The sequence below is a fragment of the Anas acuta genome, chromosome Z, assembly GCF_963932015.1.
Source record: "Anas acuta chromosome Z, bAnaAcu1.1, whole genome shotgun sequence".
Taxonomy (NCBI): Eukaryota; Metazoa; Chordata; class Aves; order Anseriformes; family Anatidae; genus Anas; species Anas acuta.
The window spans coordinates 46,478,760-46,493,131 of record NC_089017.1 but is presented as its reverse complement, the minus strand read 5'-3'; the positions used below and the strand labels follow the sequence as shown (position 1 = coordinate 46,493,131).

The 14,372-nt window shown below is 40.5% G+C and overlaps 1 protein-coding gene across 9 annotated transcripts in view; it reads left to right on the top strand.

Moving 5' to 3' along the window:
- The window catches only part of ZNF462 (zinc finger protein 462), a 99,457-nt gene that overhangs the window by 26,857 nt on the left and 58,228 nt on the right, over positions 1 to 14,372 (top strand). For 8 of the 9 annotated variants that reach the window (XM_068667998.1, XM_068668006.1, XM_068668003.1 and 5 more), the window contains exon 2: positions 13,789 to 14,040. In XM_068667998.1, the coding sequence (XP_068524099.1) occupies positions 13,821 to 14,040 (220 nt within the window). In that variant the 5' untranslated portion in view covers positions 13,789 to 13,820. Of the gene's footprint in view, positions 1 to 11,461; positions 11,683 to 13,788; positions 14,041 to 14,372 lie in introns of those variants that run through there. The other variant, XM_068668001.1, reaches the window with a different exon arrangement.

Here is a 14,372-nt window from a genome sequence, read left to right as displayed (position 1 = left end):
TTTTTTTTCTTAAAGGATACTGGCTAACATAAAGGAAGTTTCAAAAATTCATTATATTTTAGTGTCATATGGTTTATATATGTCTCTTTTGGGATGAAAAAGCAGCTAGGAGATTCACCTGATTGGCAAGTAGTGTGGTTGAATGACGCACCTGAAGGACTGTTCACTTAGCTGGACTTTTACTGGAAAGAGACATATTTATCTTTGTGACTGTCCACGTCTCCTTTCCATGTGTAATTGAAAAGATGCATCTGTCCCTTTTGACCAGCATAGATCCGAGGACATGTAATTTTGTAACTGTTCAATCTACAGTCTTTCTTGTTGAGTATTTTTTCTTTTTCTTTTTTTCTTTTTCTTAATTACTTTTTTTTTTCTTTTTAATTATTGCTTGCTTGTTTCTTCCTTAGTTACTTTAGTGAGAAGTGACAAGTACAAAAGAGAATTTTTATATATGGTTCTGCTTTGAAGTAAACCTAGTTCATTTTGTATCCTCCTCTTGAGCTGGAGTTTTTAATGACCTTTGGTCTACCTAAACTATTTATGTATACCTCTTGGGAAATCAGTAAGTTGGGAATTTTGTAAGTTTCTTCCCCTTAAGTTAGACTTTAGCTCCTTCCTTTAGGTGACTGCATAACCATCAATAAAAGCATTGTCAATAATGTGCCCCTTTGCTTTGGAACTGCAGTGCACTGCATCATGTTTTTGTCAGTACCATATGTGAATATTCTTTCTCTTTGTTGAAAACATTATGAGCCAGATTACCCTTTCCTTACTTTCAGAACATTAGTGAACTGGTTTCAGATTAATTAAATTTCTTGGCAGTTTATCTAATGTTTCTCTTCAGACTGCTTTTTCTTGCTTAGTATTTTTGTGCAAACCCAAAATCATGGTGAAATCTAGGTTTTTCCTGCTGTTGCGATCTCTGCCTTTTCTTGAATTTGTCCAAGTATCTTGGTTGTGTTTATTTTTATTTTTAAATCTTATTTATTTATTTTGTATTGGTATTTTTTCCTCATTCACTAGGCACAATTATGAGAGCTTTCCAAAAAAAAAAAAAAAAAAAATCCTGCCTTAAAGTTGCCCAAGAAGTCTCTTTTCTTAAGCCAGGGAAACAAGATTTTTTCTGTGCTTCACCTTAACTTAGACGGTGCTCTCTAGGGACCTGTGCTGAGTTTTCTACATCCTGCCTCTTAAAAAAAAATAATTAATTAATTAAAAAAAATAATCAAGCATTTGGATTCAGATTACAAGTTATACAGATTTCCAAAGGTTATGGAATCTAAATTATCTGGAGCCTTTCTCTGAAGTGGATTGTCCTATGCTTTTCTTTTTGCATAATGAAGATACACTATCCTCTTTTAGAGTGTTTGAATAAAACATGACAGCCACGTTTCAAATTGTTGATGGCCTGAGGTAGCTAAAATCCTTAATGATCTATTTGTAAATTATGTGAAGCTGTTAGTTTAATTCAGTACATTAAATGGGAAGAGTAGGTGTCTGGAAAATATACCATCAAGGTGTTCATGGTCTCCCTTTAATTTCTTTTCAAAGGGACACTTTTTCTATTGATAAACTAGTCTTGACCTGAACTCATGACAATAAAGATAATTTTCTTTTTATGTAGTTTGGCGTTGGTATGCATATTCTGGAATAAAGTTTTGGATACTAGTTTCTCTTTTGTCAGCTTTCACCCTGTATCTTTAGTATAAAGGCAGAATGGTCCCACTTTCTTCAAAATGAAGGTAATCTAATGTTAATAGGAACTGATTTTTTAGTCTAAAATTACATTTTGTAACCTTAGTACTTAAAATTCTAGAAAAAAATTGCAGCTTTTTATTGCTAAATGTGAATCATTTATCATAGTAGGGGAAGAAAAAAAAAAAGTGTGCAAAGAGAAAACAAGCCACAATAGTTCTTTAATGTCTACATGCTTTCAAGGAGTGTAGCTTTTGAAGGATGAAGTTGGTTATTATCTCAGCCCTCCTTAGCTGTGGGCCATATTACAAATAAAGTCTTAGTTATTTTTCTTTGTAGTTCATTTCCTGTTTGGGTATTCCTTAGGAGGAAGCAAAAGAAATTGGATTTTAGTGGTTGACCCTCAAATAGGTTATTTCAGGGGAAAAAGGAATAGGCTGGGACAAACCTTCATTAGAAGCTTCAACCTTTGATATAATTCAGCTTTAATAATACTCTTTAATTTGAATATGTCCAGAACAGTTAGAGGAAAGGGCTGCTTATTATTGGAAAGATGAGGTGGTTTTCTTTGTTTGTTTTGGCTCTGTTTTGTTTTGTGAGGTAGATTATTCTTAATTATTATCTGAGTTACAAAGTATACTTCTTTCACAGACAGGGAATAGCAGCTTTTCCCTATTTTTGATGCAGTTTTTTTCTAACATCTCTTTGATCTAGACACCTTCTAGCTGGAGACCTTACATTAACCTTGGTTAATTCATAGATACTGTGAAGCAAAATGCTGGGAGCACTCCAAATTCTCTATTTTTTTTTTCTTCTTGTCCTTGAAGTGCATTGTAGATGTTCCATGTAGTTCCTTTTAGATACTGATACCTGCAGATCACAAAAATGATGATCTAGTCAGCATTCTTCCCTTATTTAAAATGGTTTGTACTCGGGCCTTATATATTACACCAACTGCAAAAAGTTTTTTCCTGGAAGAACCAAGTGGGTGGAGATGGAGGTTGAAGGGGGAGTAAAAGAAACTAGGTTCTCATTTGGATGCAGGATATTGCATTTCAGTGTTTATATATTACATCCCAGCGAGTAATCCAGTGAAGTATATATACAGTTTTTGGGACAACATATTTTGAACAACATGTAAATGTTAGCTGCAGTTCCTTTTTTTTTTATAGTGGTATCAATTTTCAGCAAAGTCAATGATGGTACCAGCATCTTGCTGCTGCCGTTCCAAACAGAGGATCTTCACTTGCACAGGTGGAAAAGATCTTCTTGGAGGGGTGGCAGGGTGAATGAAGGGTGGCAGACTAGTGGTAATCACTAGTCTGAGATCTGTCAAATACTGGAAAAATATATGTTCTTCTACCTGGGGCAAAGATGCTGGCTGCCATACTGTGAGTGAGTCAGTGGGCAAATAAAACCATGAATTCTGTCTGGCATTAAAAATGGGTCAGTGATGGATTTGTATTACCTGAGGAAATGAACTGGCTGACAAAAAGGCTTCTGCTGGCTGCCCAGCAAATGTCAGATATAGCAAGAAGCTTGGGGGAAGAGGATGGATAGCTGGAGATGCAGGGAGTGGTAAAGCAGCCAGGTTGTCAATGGAGCTAGCTCCTCAAACAAATAAGATTTTCTGAGGAGTGTACTGGGAACACAGAGCAATATTTAGACTTTGCTAATCAGTGTGTTCTTGTTCTCCAGTAGGATTTCAGCCACAGATCCTGCTTTATAGGATCATATTCATGCATGAGATGGGTTTGGGTTTGCATGAAATGATGGTGCTATTCTACTCAAGTTTGTTTGTTGGTACAGAACATGACTTCTGATGGTTGGTTTTACAGGGTTAAAACTGTTATTCTGAATGCCCTTTTTCATCCTGTCCATATGCTGTCTGCATGTACCCTTTGAAAGAGGACTGATGAGATGCATTACATCTGGAACATGTAGGATCTCAGGACAGACTGAAGGAGAGGACTGCGCCGTCCCCAGGGTCCTTACTAAGCTGAACCCATGTTGGTGATGAAAGCAGGCAGTGGCCTTTTGCTTTCTTGGATCAGTTCCCAACTGTCCTGTGAATTTGTCTTATTTAGGGAGTCCCGTATTTCTACCAAAGTGGACACTGTATTTTGGAAACGATACATGGTGTTTGAACCTGTGGCTGAAAGCTTAGTCTTCCCAAAAGGCCAATTTAGTTTCTGTCAGCCCTGCTGTGACATAGGACCGGTCTCTGCACTTCAAGGAGGAACATGTGTCCAGAAAAGCAGTTTTTCAAATATGCCTTACAAGATGATCTCTCTTAATTTTGCCTTCTTGACAACTTCTGTATCAGTTTCAACGTTGCTTTACTCTTGTAGTTGGTACTTTATGAGTGCTAGTGACTTGGTGTCTACCTCTGTGACTTCACTGAGAGTACCTGCTCATGTTTTAAGCCAACTGTGTTGGCCAGTCTAATCTCAGATCTCCAGGATTAAAATTCTGTGGCCTCTAAATAAACCAGCAGTTCATGTGTTCCCATAGTTTATCTCTGTCACCAGTTTTTAAGCTGTATTTAGCCTTTGTAAAAACACCATGCTCTTTGCAAACTAAGATCAGTTCTCTTTATAGCATGCTTGCAACTCATCAGCCACAGCACTGTAAGTGATCAGACCATGCAGTGGAGTATGTACTTTGGGTGAATGGCAAGATTGCTTTTAAAGGCAGTACAGACTATGCAAGGCTGTTTAAGGGTTCATTTAAGGGCAGATGGCCATCAGGAGATAATCTTTTTTGTCTTCAGCCACAGCTCTGCTCTTTCCCTCTTCAGTTCATGGTGCAGCAGGGTATGTGGTTGAATTTGTCATATCTGATTTGCTACTGTCAGGACACCATTTATAACAGGTCTGACTTTCCTTGGCAAGAAAGAGATCTTTGCTGGGGTTATGCCAGGCTGAGGAGTCTGCTCCTCCCCCTGCTCCTATGAGGGTGAGGCTGGTAATGCACCCTTTGTGTAAAGAGCTGCTGGAAGATGTTATTTGCAATGCATGAGAAGGAATTGGGTTGTCTCTGGAGTACCCAGGCAAAGCACTGCCGTGTTCTTCAGCACCACCTACTGACATCTTTCTCTCCCAAGTCCATGTACACAGGAGAGTCCACTGCTCACATCACAGGAACTGGATTTCTTGCAGTAATTAACAATATACTCTTGGCTCAAAATAAGAAACTCCAGACTCACTGCTTTCAACTTCTACTATGCCTTGTGTGAGCAACGAGGAGTAGGGTACAAATGCAAAATTGATTTACTCTGCTACCTGTTCTCCTGGGGGGTAGAGGGGGGCAGCCCATTTGCCTTTTCACCATGTCTGTGCAGAACAGTGTGTTGAGAGTTTTGGTAGTGTCAATGAGGTGAGTTTTTCTGAGGTGGGTGGCAGCTCATTTCCTGTGATCATTTAGTATAGGAACCAAGTAGCACACCTCATTTGTGCTCTACAGTTTTGCTCTGTGCTTTTCCATATTCCTTTATTTATTTATTTTAAATTTGTATTAGATTAACTTCAGGTTTGAAATACATATTTTCTTTGAAGGTTTTGACTGAGAAAATGGTTTACTGCATTTTGTGTGTGTGTTTTGTTTTCTTCTTCTCTTCCTGGTCAGAAAGGAAACTGAATTCATTCTGTGGAAAAGGAGCATAGATGATCAGAATGACCTCCTTCCTTAGCATAGTTGTTGCATCTTCAGGAAACATGTAGCCAGGGCAGTATACTGTTTATTGAATCTGTGAACCAAAGGAAAAGCTGACAAAACTGTGTCTATACTTGAACCTCCACAACTACTTTTGTACAGTAAATGGAGTAACTGACATATGTAATAAAGAAAAAGTTCTACTCTGACCATTAGTTGTTAAGCCTTGAACATATATTTAGAGCCATGATTTCTGTACAGACTAATAACTTTCCAAGAAGGTAATTTAGAAAATGAGAAAAGTACATCTTAGTCTTGTTTGGAGCAAAATAATTTAATATTTGAGAGCATTCTCATAGTCCTGAAGTTTTTCATCCTACATCTCAGTTGTCCATGCTCTGTATCACATAATGCTTGACAGCTAACTGTCAGGCAGGGAGGATGTACATTTGGAAGATGCTTTCTTGATTTTAATTAAGTAGTGCCATCATATTTACAATCTGCTTTTCAGGCACTTTTTTTTTTTTCTCTTAAAAAGAACAAACATATATTTATACCAAATAGGATACCAAAGAAAAAGTTAAAGAAGTTATTTGTGAGAACTTCAAATTGATTGATCAGCATATCAGCATTTAGGTAACTTGAATGAACCTCATGGCTAAAAATAAAAAATAAAAAATAAAAAAAAAAAAAGCCCCCAACTCATGGCTCTTTTAAGTTATGTATATCTAAATTGTCTTCATTGATTTGATTTTCTTGTAAGGAACACCTGGGTTTAGGATGAAGTGTTCCATCCACCAAGTTGCGGGGAAGAGTCGATATGTCAGAGGGCAGGAAGGGCCTGCAGAGGGACCTGGACAGGATGGGTGGATGTGCAGAGGCCAGTGGGATGAGGTTCAACATGGCTAACTGCCAGGTCCTGCACTTTGACCACAACAACCCCATGCAATGCTACGGGCTTGGGGCAGAGTGGCTGGAAAGCTGTGCAGAGGAAAAGGATCTGGGGGTGCTGATCAATGCTCACCTGAACATGAGCCAGCAGTGTGCCCAGGTGGCCAAGAAGACCAACAGCATCCTGGCTTGTATCAGGAATAGTGCAGCCAGCAGGACCAGGGAGGTCACTGCCCCCCTGTTTTCAGCTCTGGTGAGGCCACACCTCGAGTACTGTGTGCAGTTTGGGGCCCCTCACTACAAGGACATCGAGGCCCTGGAGCATGTCCAGAGAAGGGCTATGGAGCTGGTGAAGGGCCTGGAACACAAGTCCTATGAGGAGAGGCTGAGGGAACTGGGATTGTTTAGTCTGGAGAGGAGGAGGCTCAGGGAAGACTTTATTGCTCTCCACAGCTACCTGAAAGGAAGGTGTGGGGAGCTGGGGGTCTGCCTCTTCTCGCAGGTAACCAGTGATAGGACTAGAGTTGTGCCAGGAGAAGTTCAGGCTAGAAATTAGGAGACATTTCTTCTCAGAAAGAGTAGTCAGGCATTGGAACGGGTTGTTCAAGGAAGTGGTGGAGTCACCGTCATTGGGGATGTTTAAGTAATGATTGGACTTGGTGCTTAGAGACATGGTTTAGTGAGTGACATTGGTAGTAGGGTGATGGTTGGACCAGATGATCTTGGAGGTCTTTTCCAACCTTAATTATTGTATGATTCTATGATCCTTGAATTTTGTCTTCCCTGCTGGGGAAGTTTGAGTTTTTTTTTTTCTGCAGTGAGATAATTATCAGTTGCTGTGTCTGCTTGAGGCTAGGGACTGCAGTCTTTTTTATTGATACATTGCTAAAACTGACATCATGTTCGTTTTTTGAAAAGTCATAGTCTTGGGGAACTGGTTGAACTGATACTGATGGACCTGCTTCAGGTCGTTTATATGTTTACCTATTGAGTTCTCCAGGAAAAATAACCAGAAGTTCTGTGAATCATTGTTCTCTAGAACTAAAAAAGCCATCCATGTTGCTGGGCAGCTACCAGCGTAGCTGCTCCTGTGTAGCTGCTCTTTCCCAAGTTTTAAGAGTAATGTGGTTTATATTTCCTCTAGTGTTGAAGATTTTGCAAGCTATGCTGTAGCTTTACAGTGACCCATAGTATGGTATCTTGTATGTTAAATGAATGCTTGCATTGAAGTACAGAGATGCAACTGAAGCAAATGGTGACTTCATAGCGATGAACAAGTTGGTCATCCTGTTTTCTGTGACAGGGAGACTTTTGACAAGTTTGATGTATATTGTGCAAAGAAGGAATCTAACCTGGAACTCACCTGAAGTTCAAGCAGTCTTCCAGGTGGACATTTCAGAGGAGGGGGAAAAAAAAAAAAAAGGTGGGAGGGTCTGTCTCTTCTCAGTTTAGATCATTTTTATTGTTGAGTTGTAATGCATCTCTAATAGAAGTTTCTTTCCAAAAACTTTGACAACATCTTGTATTGTAATATGCTATAAATTTCCTTGTTGGTCAATAAACCAGAATAAAATGGTAAAATATTTACTGGAAGAAATGGGCAACATAAATAAGGATCACATATCTCAGGCAACATATTACTCTCAAAGGTATAACCGTTGAGTTTCAAAATGTCATAAATGGTCCCAAACTGGATATCAGAATGGAAATTTTGACAGTAAAGCCTGTATCTCGTGATAATATTTTACCATAAATGCTTTACATGACAATAGGAACCATGAATTAACCTTATGTGAGTGGACAGTTGCAACTCAACTCATAGAGTCCTATCAATGTCCAGTTCTATCAAGTCTCCTATCTCCCTCATCCCCTCAAGGAAAAAAAAAGTGGAAAAGAACCAGTGTTTCAATTCAGTTTATTATTAAAAATATATTTATTAAATTATATAATAATTTATTATATATTATTATATTCATTTATTATGGATGAGTGGCTCCAAAGACAACCCTTGGAGGACCAAGAACTGCTATAGTTTGAATGGAATATAGTCATTAAAAATGACTTTATGAGTCAACCTACTCAACCATGAGTTGAGTAGGCTTGTCTGACTTTAGTTGAGAGTTGAGTTTACTCATGGAGTTCCTCACTAATTATGTTTTCTCATAAATGAAAAATGATGTCTTCCTTCACTTACAACAGCCTTCAGGTTTCCAGTTCCTCAGATTTTTCAACGTTCCTGTAATTTTACTTGTTTTGCCCATTTTCCCTATTGCAATCTTGTCTTATAAAAAGAGGTTGTGTTTTTGTTGGTTTTGTTTGTTGCTTTTAAAGAAGAAAAAAGCCCTAAACCTGAGGTCATCTGAAGCAAGTACTGTCAGGAGCCCAAGCAGTGCCTCTGAGAACCCACCAAGCCTGTAGGCACTAGCTTCTCATGAAATCCCAGTTTGTGCAGCAGGGAAAATTGCCTGGCTTGTGGTGTTATCCATGGGATTCTTGAAAAATGTGTCTATGGTTAGTTACATGCTAATCACATTGTTTTAGTGTCTGGTAGTTCATTTCTGGTGGACCAATCTCCAATAGGAAACAAACAAACAAAAAAAATGGTGGTGACGGAACAGTAGACCAATGCTGAAGCTTCCTGAATGTTTTAAAGGAAAAAGATCACCCTGATGCATGACTCCAGCCTCTGTGAGAATGTTTTGTTTATGCTGATACGCTTTAATATGGGCAGGCGCCATGGAGACACCCCCCCGGAACCGGAACCGCAGTGTAGGGCCTGGCAGCCAGGCCTGTCCCAGTGCCTGGGCATCAGGCGCCTCCCTGGGGACGGAGCTGATCTCAGGGCAGATTTGGGGGCAGCCGGGAACCCGCCTTGCTCTCGCTGGGCAGGCATGAGGGCCGTGGGGGGATCCTAGGCCATGGGCAAGGTGGTGAAGACCTGAGTGGGGCTGAGATGGGGCCTTAGGCTGTGGGCAGTTAGAGGGAGGCCCAGGGAACCAGGCAGGGACATCAAAGCTTGTGGGTGCCCTCGGTGCCCTGACAGAGTCTGTGCCTCCAGGGGAGCTTTGTAAAGTGGAAACAGGCTTGGACGGTGTTGTTGCCTCTGGCGCCATGAGCGAAACGCCAGGATTGCTCCGTTTCAGCTTCGCCTTTGGCAATGAGTAAAGTGAAAACCGCTGAGTGCAACCTGCATGTGTGAGGTAGGGATGAAGACACGTCTGATCATCAGAGTGTGGCAAGGCTTGGAAAACTGGAGATTTCTTTATTTTAACTGCGATGTTAAAAATATTGAGGTGGAAGTTCAGATATAGTGTGTGTGGTCTGAGTGACCTTTTCAGCTGTGGTTGTGCATGTGCATATTCTTAACTTCTAGAAGCAGCGCTGACTCCATCTCAAAATATAACGGATGGGTAGTCAACCACAGAAGCTCAATTTTGAGGTCAGTGCCTTGGGCTTCACAATTAATTTTGTATTTTGAAGCTTTAAAACCAAACTTAAACATAATGATTTGTACTACTTTGGCTGCTGCCAAATTCTGTAATGACTGTTGTTCAACAAGCACAATTATCTTTTGTTTTGGATTTTTAAAAACTTAGAAATCTAATGCAACTGTCTCTCTGATGTTCTCCTTGCATGTTCAGGAGCGTAGAGAGTATGTCAAAGACAATTTGAAAACTTAGCTTGGGTCTTTAAAACTATGAAAACTTTGAGAATCTCTTGAGCTCAATGTTTTGGAAGCTTTTCACTCATAAAGGAAATAAGAATACCTCTTCTCCATATTCAGCATTAAAACCATGTATTTTAAGAAGAGGTTGTAAATGAAAATTAGTCAGACAATGGCATTTTAATAATCTGGTGAGGTTAGCATCACATTAGTAAGAGTATTTTAGAAGTCACATTATCTGTGGGCAATGTGGTCTCAAGAGATTGGTTGTGAATATGTTAGAGGGCTTGTGGGATTTATGGATTCATTTCATGGTGGTTGTTTGCTTATTTTTGTTTGTTTTGTTGGTCGGTTTGTTTGTTTGTTTTCTTTCCAGGCTTCCTGTTCTGCTTTTGAGTTAACGGATTTGCTAATTCCCTTCACAATCCACCTCTGTTCCCCCTTACAGTTTTTTATTGTGCTGTTCAAAAATTTAGGGATTATGGACTGTAGGTTTTTTTTTTTTTTTTTTTTTTTTTTAAAAAAAAAGAAAGTTAAATGTAGAAAGTAGTATTGCTTGTATGCATGGAAAGTGTTACAGTTAAAATGCGCTTCACTGGTAGCTAGGTGGATCTCTCTCTCTTCTGTATTCCATGCAGACAATAAAGAAGAGAGAAAGACACACATTGTGTTTCAGTTTCTTTTGATATATGATCTCAAACTAGCACTGTGTTTTACTTGCCTTTGTGAAATGCCTGAATTTTAAGGAAAAACGTGGAAATAGCAGGGCAGAATTCCTTATAAAATGCTTCATCCTGCTTTCAGCCTGATGCTTGGTGAAAACGTAAAATTGAAGTCCATGCAGCTGTACCTGATGTTTGTTCCTCTCAGCTGCAGTAACATTAACCTCTTCTATCACTTGGTACTACCTTTATGATAGAGATCCTGCAGTTATTAAAGCTAGAACCCATGAGAAAGACCCCATCAGGTTTTGTAATCAGCAGTTGGTCATGATCTTCCAACTCATCCTTCTGCTTTGTAGCAGAAAGATGCTGTTGTTGATCTAAGATCGTCTAGACAACAGCAAGCATCCTTGAGGATGCCTTCTCTGGTTGTCAGCTCATGAAAGAACTGTGACTGCTGGAGGTGGGGGTGGTGGTGTTTTTAACCTCTTGAAGCTGCCAGAATTACAATTTTTTCAGAACTTCAGGTTTGCCCTCCCTGTTTTTTTCTGCTTTGTAAGCTGTCCCGAAGTTTCTGAAAGAGACAGCTGAAAGCGTTTCGTGGTGGCCTTTTCTAAAGGGTCCGAAGATTTCGGGGGCTGGGGGGCAGAGGGGGTGGATTTGTGCATGTGTGTGTGTGGTGTGTGTGTTGTTTTTCCTCTCTTCTACACAATGGAGCTTTCAGAGAACCTCTCTTAAAAGGCATAGCTACAGCCTTTGTGTTGAAGGGTGTGTCTGCTGGCAGGGTTTGCTGATGCAGACAGGCTGGCTGGTGATTAACAAAGGTCATTAGACTTTGGAATCTGGCAGGGGAGTGGGGTGGTGTGTCTTCTGCGCTGAGCAGGAGGGCTCCCCAGGGACAGGGCAGGCTGGAGGCCCCCCGCCTGCCTCCCCCCAACCCCGCCTCCTCCTGGGAGGCTCGGCTCTGTGTTGCCTCCTCTGTCTGTAGGACAGCTTGGACCAGTGTCTTGATGCTGTAATGCTGTGTTTCTGGATTGAATCATCACATTTGTCATCCATGGGACAGGGGAACCAACCCTAGGAGATGCTTGCCGGCGATCTGCTCAGGGAGAGAAGGTGCTGCTTGGGCAGTGCAGGGGGACACCAGTGACATGGTTTGGGGTGCAAGTCACGCAGGAGAAGGGGAGGTGTGTTCTGGGGATGCTGATTTTTCAAGCGTGACCCAAGAAGGAGGAGGAAAGAAAAAAGAAAGGGAAAAAAAAAAAAAAAAAAGGAAAAACCCTGGTGTGCTGGAGATGAAGCTGAGATAAGTGAGGCCATGTTGTGCACGGGCGAGAAGCTCTGAGCCTCTCAGTGCAGGAGTTGTCTGAGCTAAAATGGCTGCTCCCAAAGCTCAGAGGACTAGGGCAGCTTAGTGAGTCTTAAAGCTTCAGTGACGCAGGGGCTCATATCTCTTGAAAGTGTGATAAACACATTCAGCAGAGCTGTGGCTTGTTTGGCTGAGATGAAAGGACTAAGCTTGGGGGATGGGTAGTGAAAACTGGATGATCTGCTTTTCTGTGAAGTGCTCTAAATGCAGGAGTCGTCTGCTCCATGGAAAAATTTGTTTTCAGGTCTAATGGACTGTGCTAAAGGAGACGTGGGGTGGGGCTTCACTCACTGCTGTAATTTGATCCAGAGCAGATAGCAACCTCTTCCACACAATTTGGTCTGGTGCTTGCACATAAAAGCTTGAGTATCTCGATTATTGTAACTTTGTTAGCCGAAAAGAAGCTGGTACAGCGTTCATTTTCTTTATTGGTGGTGGGAGGGAGAGAGGGGGGTTGGAAGAGAAAGGACACAGTGCAGCCTGCAAAATAATGTAGGTAAATATGTGGAGAGCCTGTGTGCTCAGACTGTCCAGAATTTGACTTGCTAGAAGTTAATTTTAGCAGGCTATCAGAAGAAGCATTCTTTTATGTAAAATCCTGATGTAGTGTCCTCTCTAATTTCATTGCACTAATGTTTTGGAGCATTCTCCTCACTGCAGAAGGAGCTTTGCACTTTATGTGCAAAAAACATGGAATTTTCAGCTTTCGAGGCAGCCCTTGTATACTGGACCTCTGGACTGCCCAGATTATCCCTGTACCAGCACAGCATGTGGAAACTTAAAGAAGTAATTCTTTCATTAATATAGAAAAGTTGCTCTTGTGTCTAAATACTGCATGAAGTAGGACAGTCTAAGGCTTTTGTCTTGCTTGTGTTTTGTGTCTCCTCTCTTTCATGGCAATGTATAAATATACAACTCTCTGAAGCAGGGTTAGTTGGTCACAAACCAAACTTCCATAATTCACATTGCCATATCTTGTGTTATTTGGTACTTCAAGATATGTAGAGCATCTGGATAAATCAAAGAAGCCATGATGTTTCTGAGGAAAGTCTTTGTTACTCATACTTCTGTTGTACTTTTGCAAAATTCCTATTTCCTTTGCTGTCTTTCCCATCCTCCAGTTCTTGCCTTCCCAAAAGACTGCTATCTTGCAAAGGCTGTGTCCCCAGAACAGACTCAAATTAAGCAGTAAATATTTTAACAAAGAATGGAGATGCCCTTGCAAGGCATGGTGGAATTAAGGTAGAACAAACCATACTACTTTGAGTGCATGTGGCTGCATCTCAACTTGCAGTGTTGTCTAGGTTTTTCATCAACCTCAGAACTGAGAGTATATTGAGAAGAAAGGCAGATTTTTTTTTCCTGTAGAGGCTTTTAATCTGTGGCGGATAAAGCAGGCAATACTTTTCAACTTCCAAGAAATGTTAGTGAGATTCACAGAGGCAGAAGCCATTGTCTTCTGATTGTAAAATAGAGTACACAGCTGTTTGGGAGTAATGTGCTATTTCTCTAGAATACTGTTTGTGGTCTTTGAACAAGACAAACTTCTGAACAACAGCCTTGTCCTATATAATGGAAAAGTCAAGAGGACAAAGTCCACAGAGTCAGTAGTCATCTGTCAGAACGTTGACTGTAGAGTTGAGTCAGCAACTTGTGAGCTACCTAGGTAGGAATTCATGTGAATCCAAACTGAGGCATCTTCATATAGCAAGCACAGGTTGAGTTTTACACTGCAGTAAATGGAGTATCTGGAAATGACTGTCTTTATAAGCGTGATATTACCTGTTTCAGAATTTGTTAAAATGGCATTGCTCTAAAACCTCTCTCTTCTTCTCCCTCTCTTTTTCTTGCAGAATTTTCTCATGTGAAAGATCGTTCTTGAACCATGGAGGTGTTGCAGTGTGATGGCTGCGATTTTCGAGCTCCATCGTATGAAGACCTTAAAGCTCATATTCAGGATGTTCACACTGCTTTCCTGCAGCCAACCGATGTCTCGGAGGAAAGCCCTAGCCAGCCAAGATCTGGTTCCATGAATGCTAGCAACCAGACTGAGGTTGAGTTTTCTTCTGTAAAGGATGAGTTTACGATTGCAGATGAAATAGCAGGTAAATCTCAGCTCTAACCACCAATTTCACATGTGGCTTATTTTAGTACATATTAGTTAATACTTTTAATGTGATTGTAAAAACTCAATTATCCTTACTGCTGTGACACCAAAGCAGATATCTAGCTTCAGCCATATTGATTCTGACCACAGCTCTTCCTGTAAATAGAAATGTGGAGGGTGGTTTTATTAGCCGCTTTTAGTGTATTTCTTCATAATGCTTTTTGTTTGTCAGATTTTCATGGTTCTTCACCACTGTGAACCACCTCAAAATGTTCAACCTTATTAGTGTACTAGCTTTCTTTTTTCCCAAAGAAGATTATTTTGGAAATG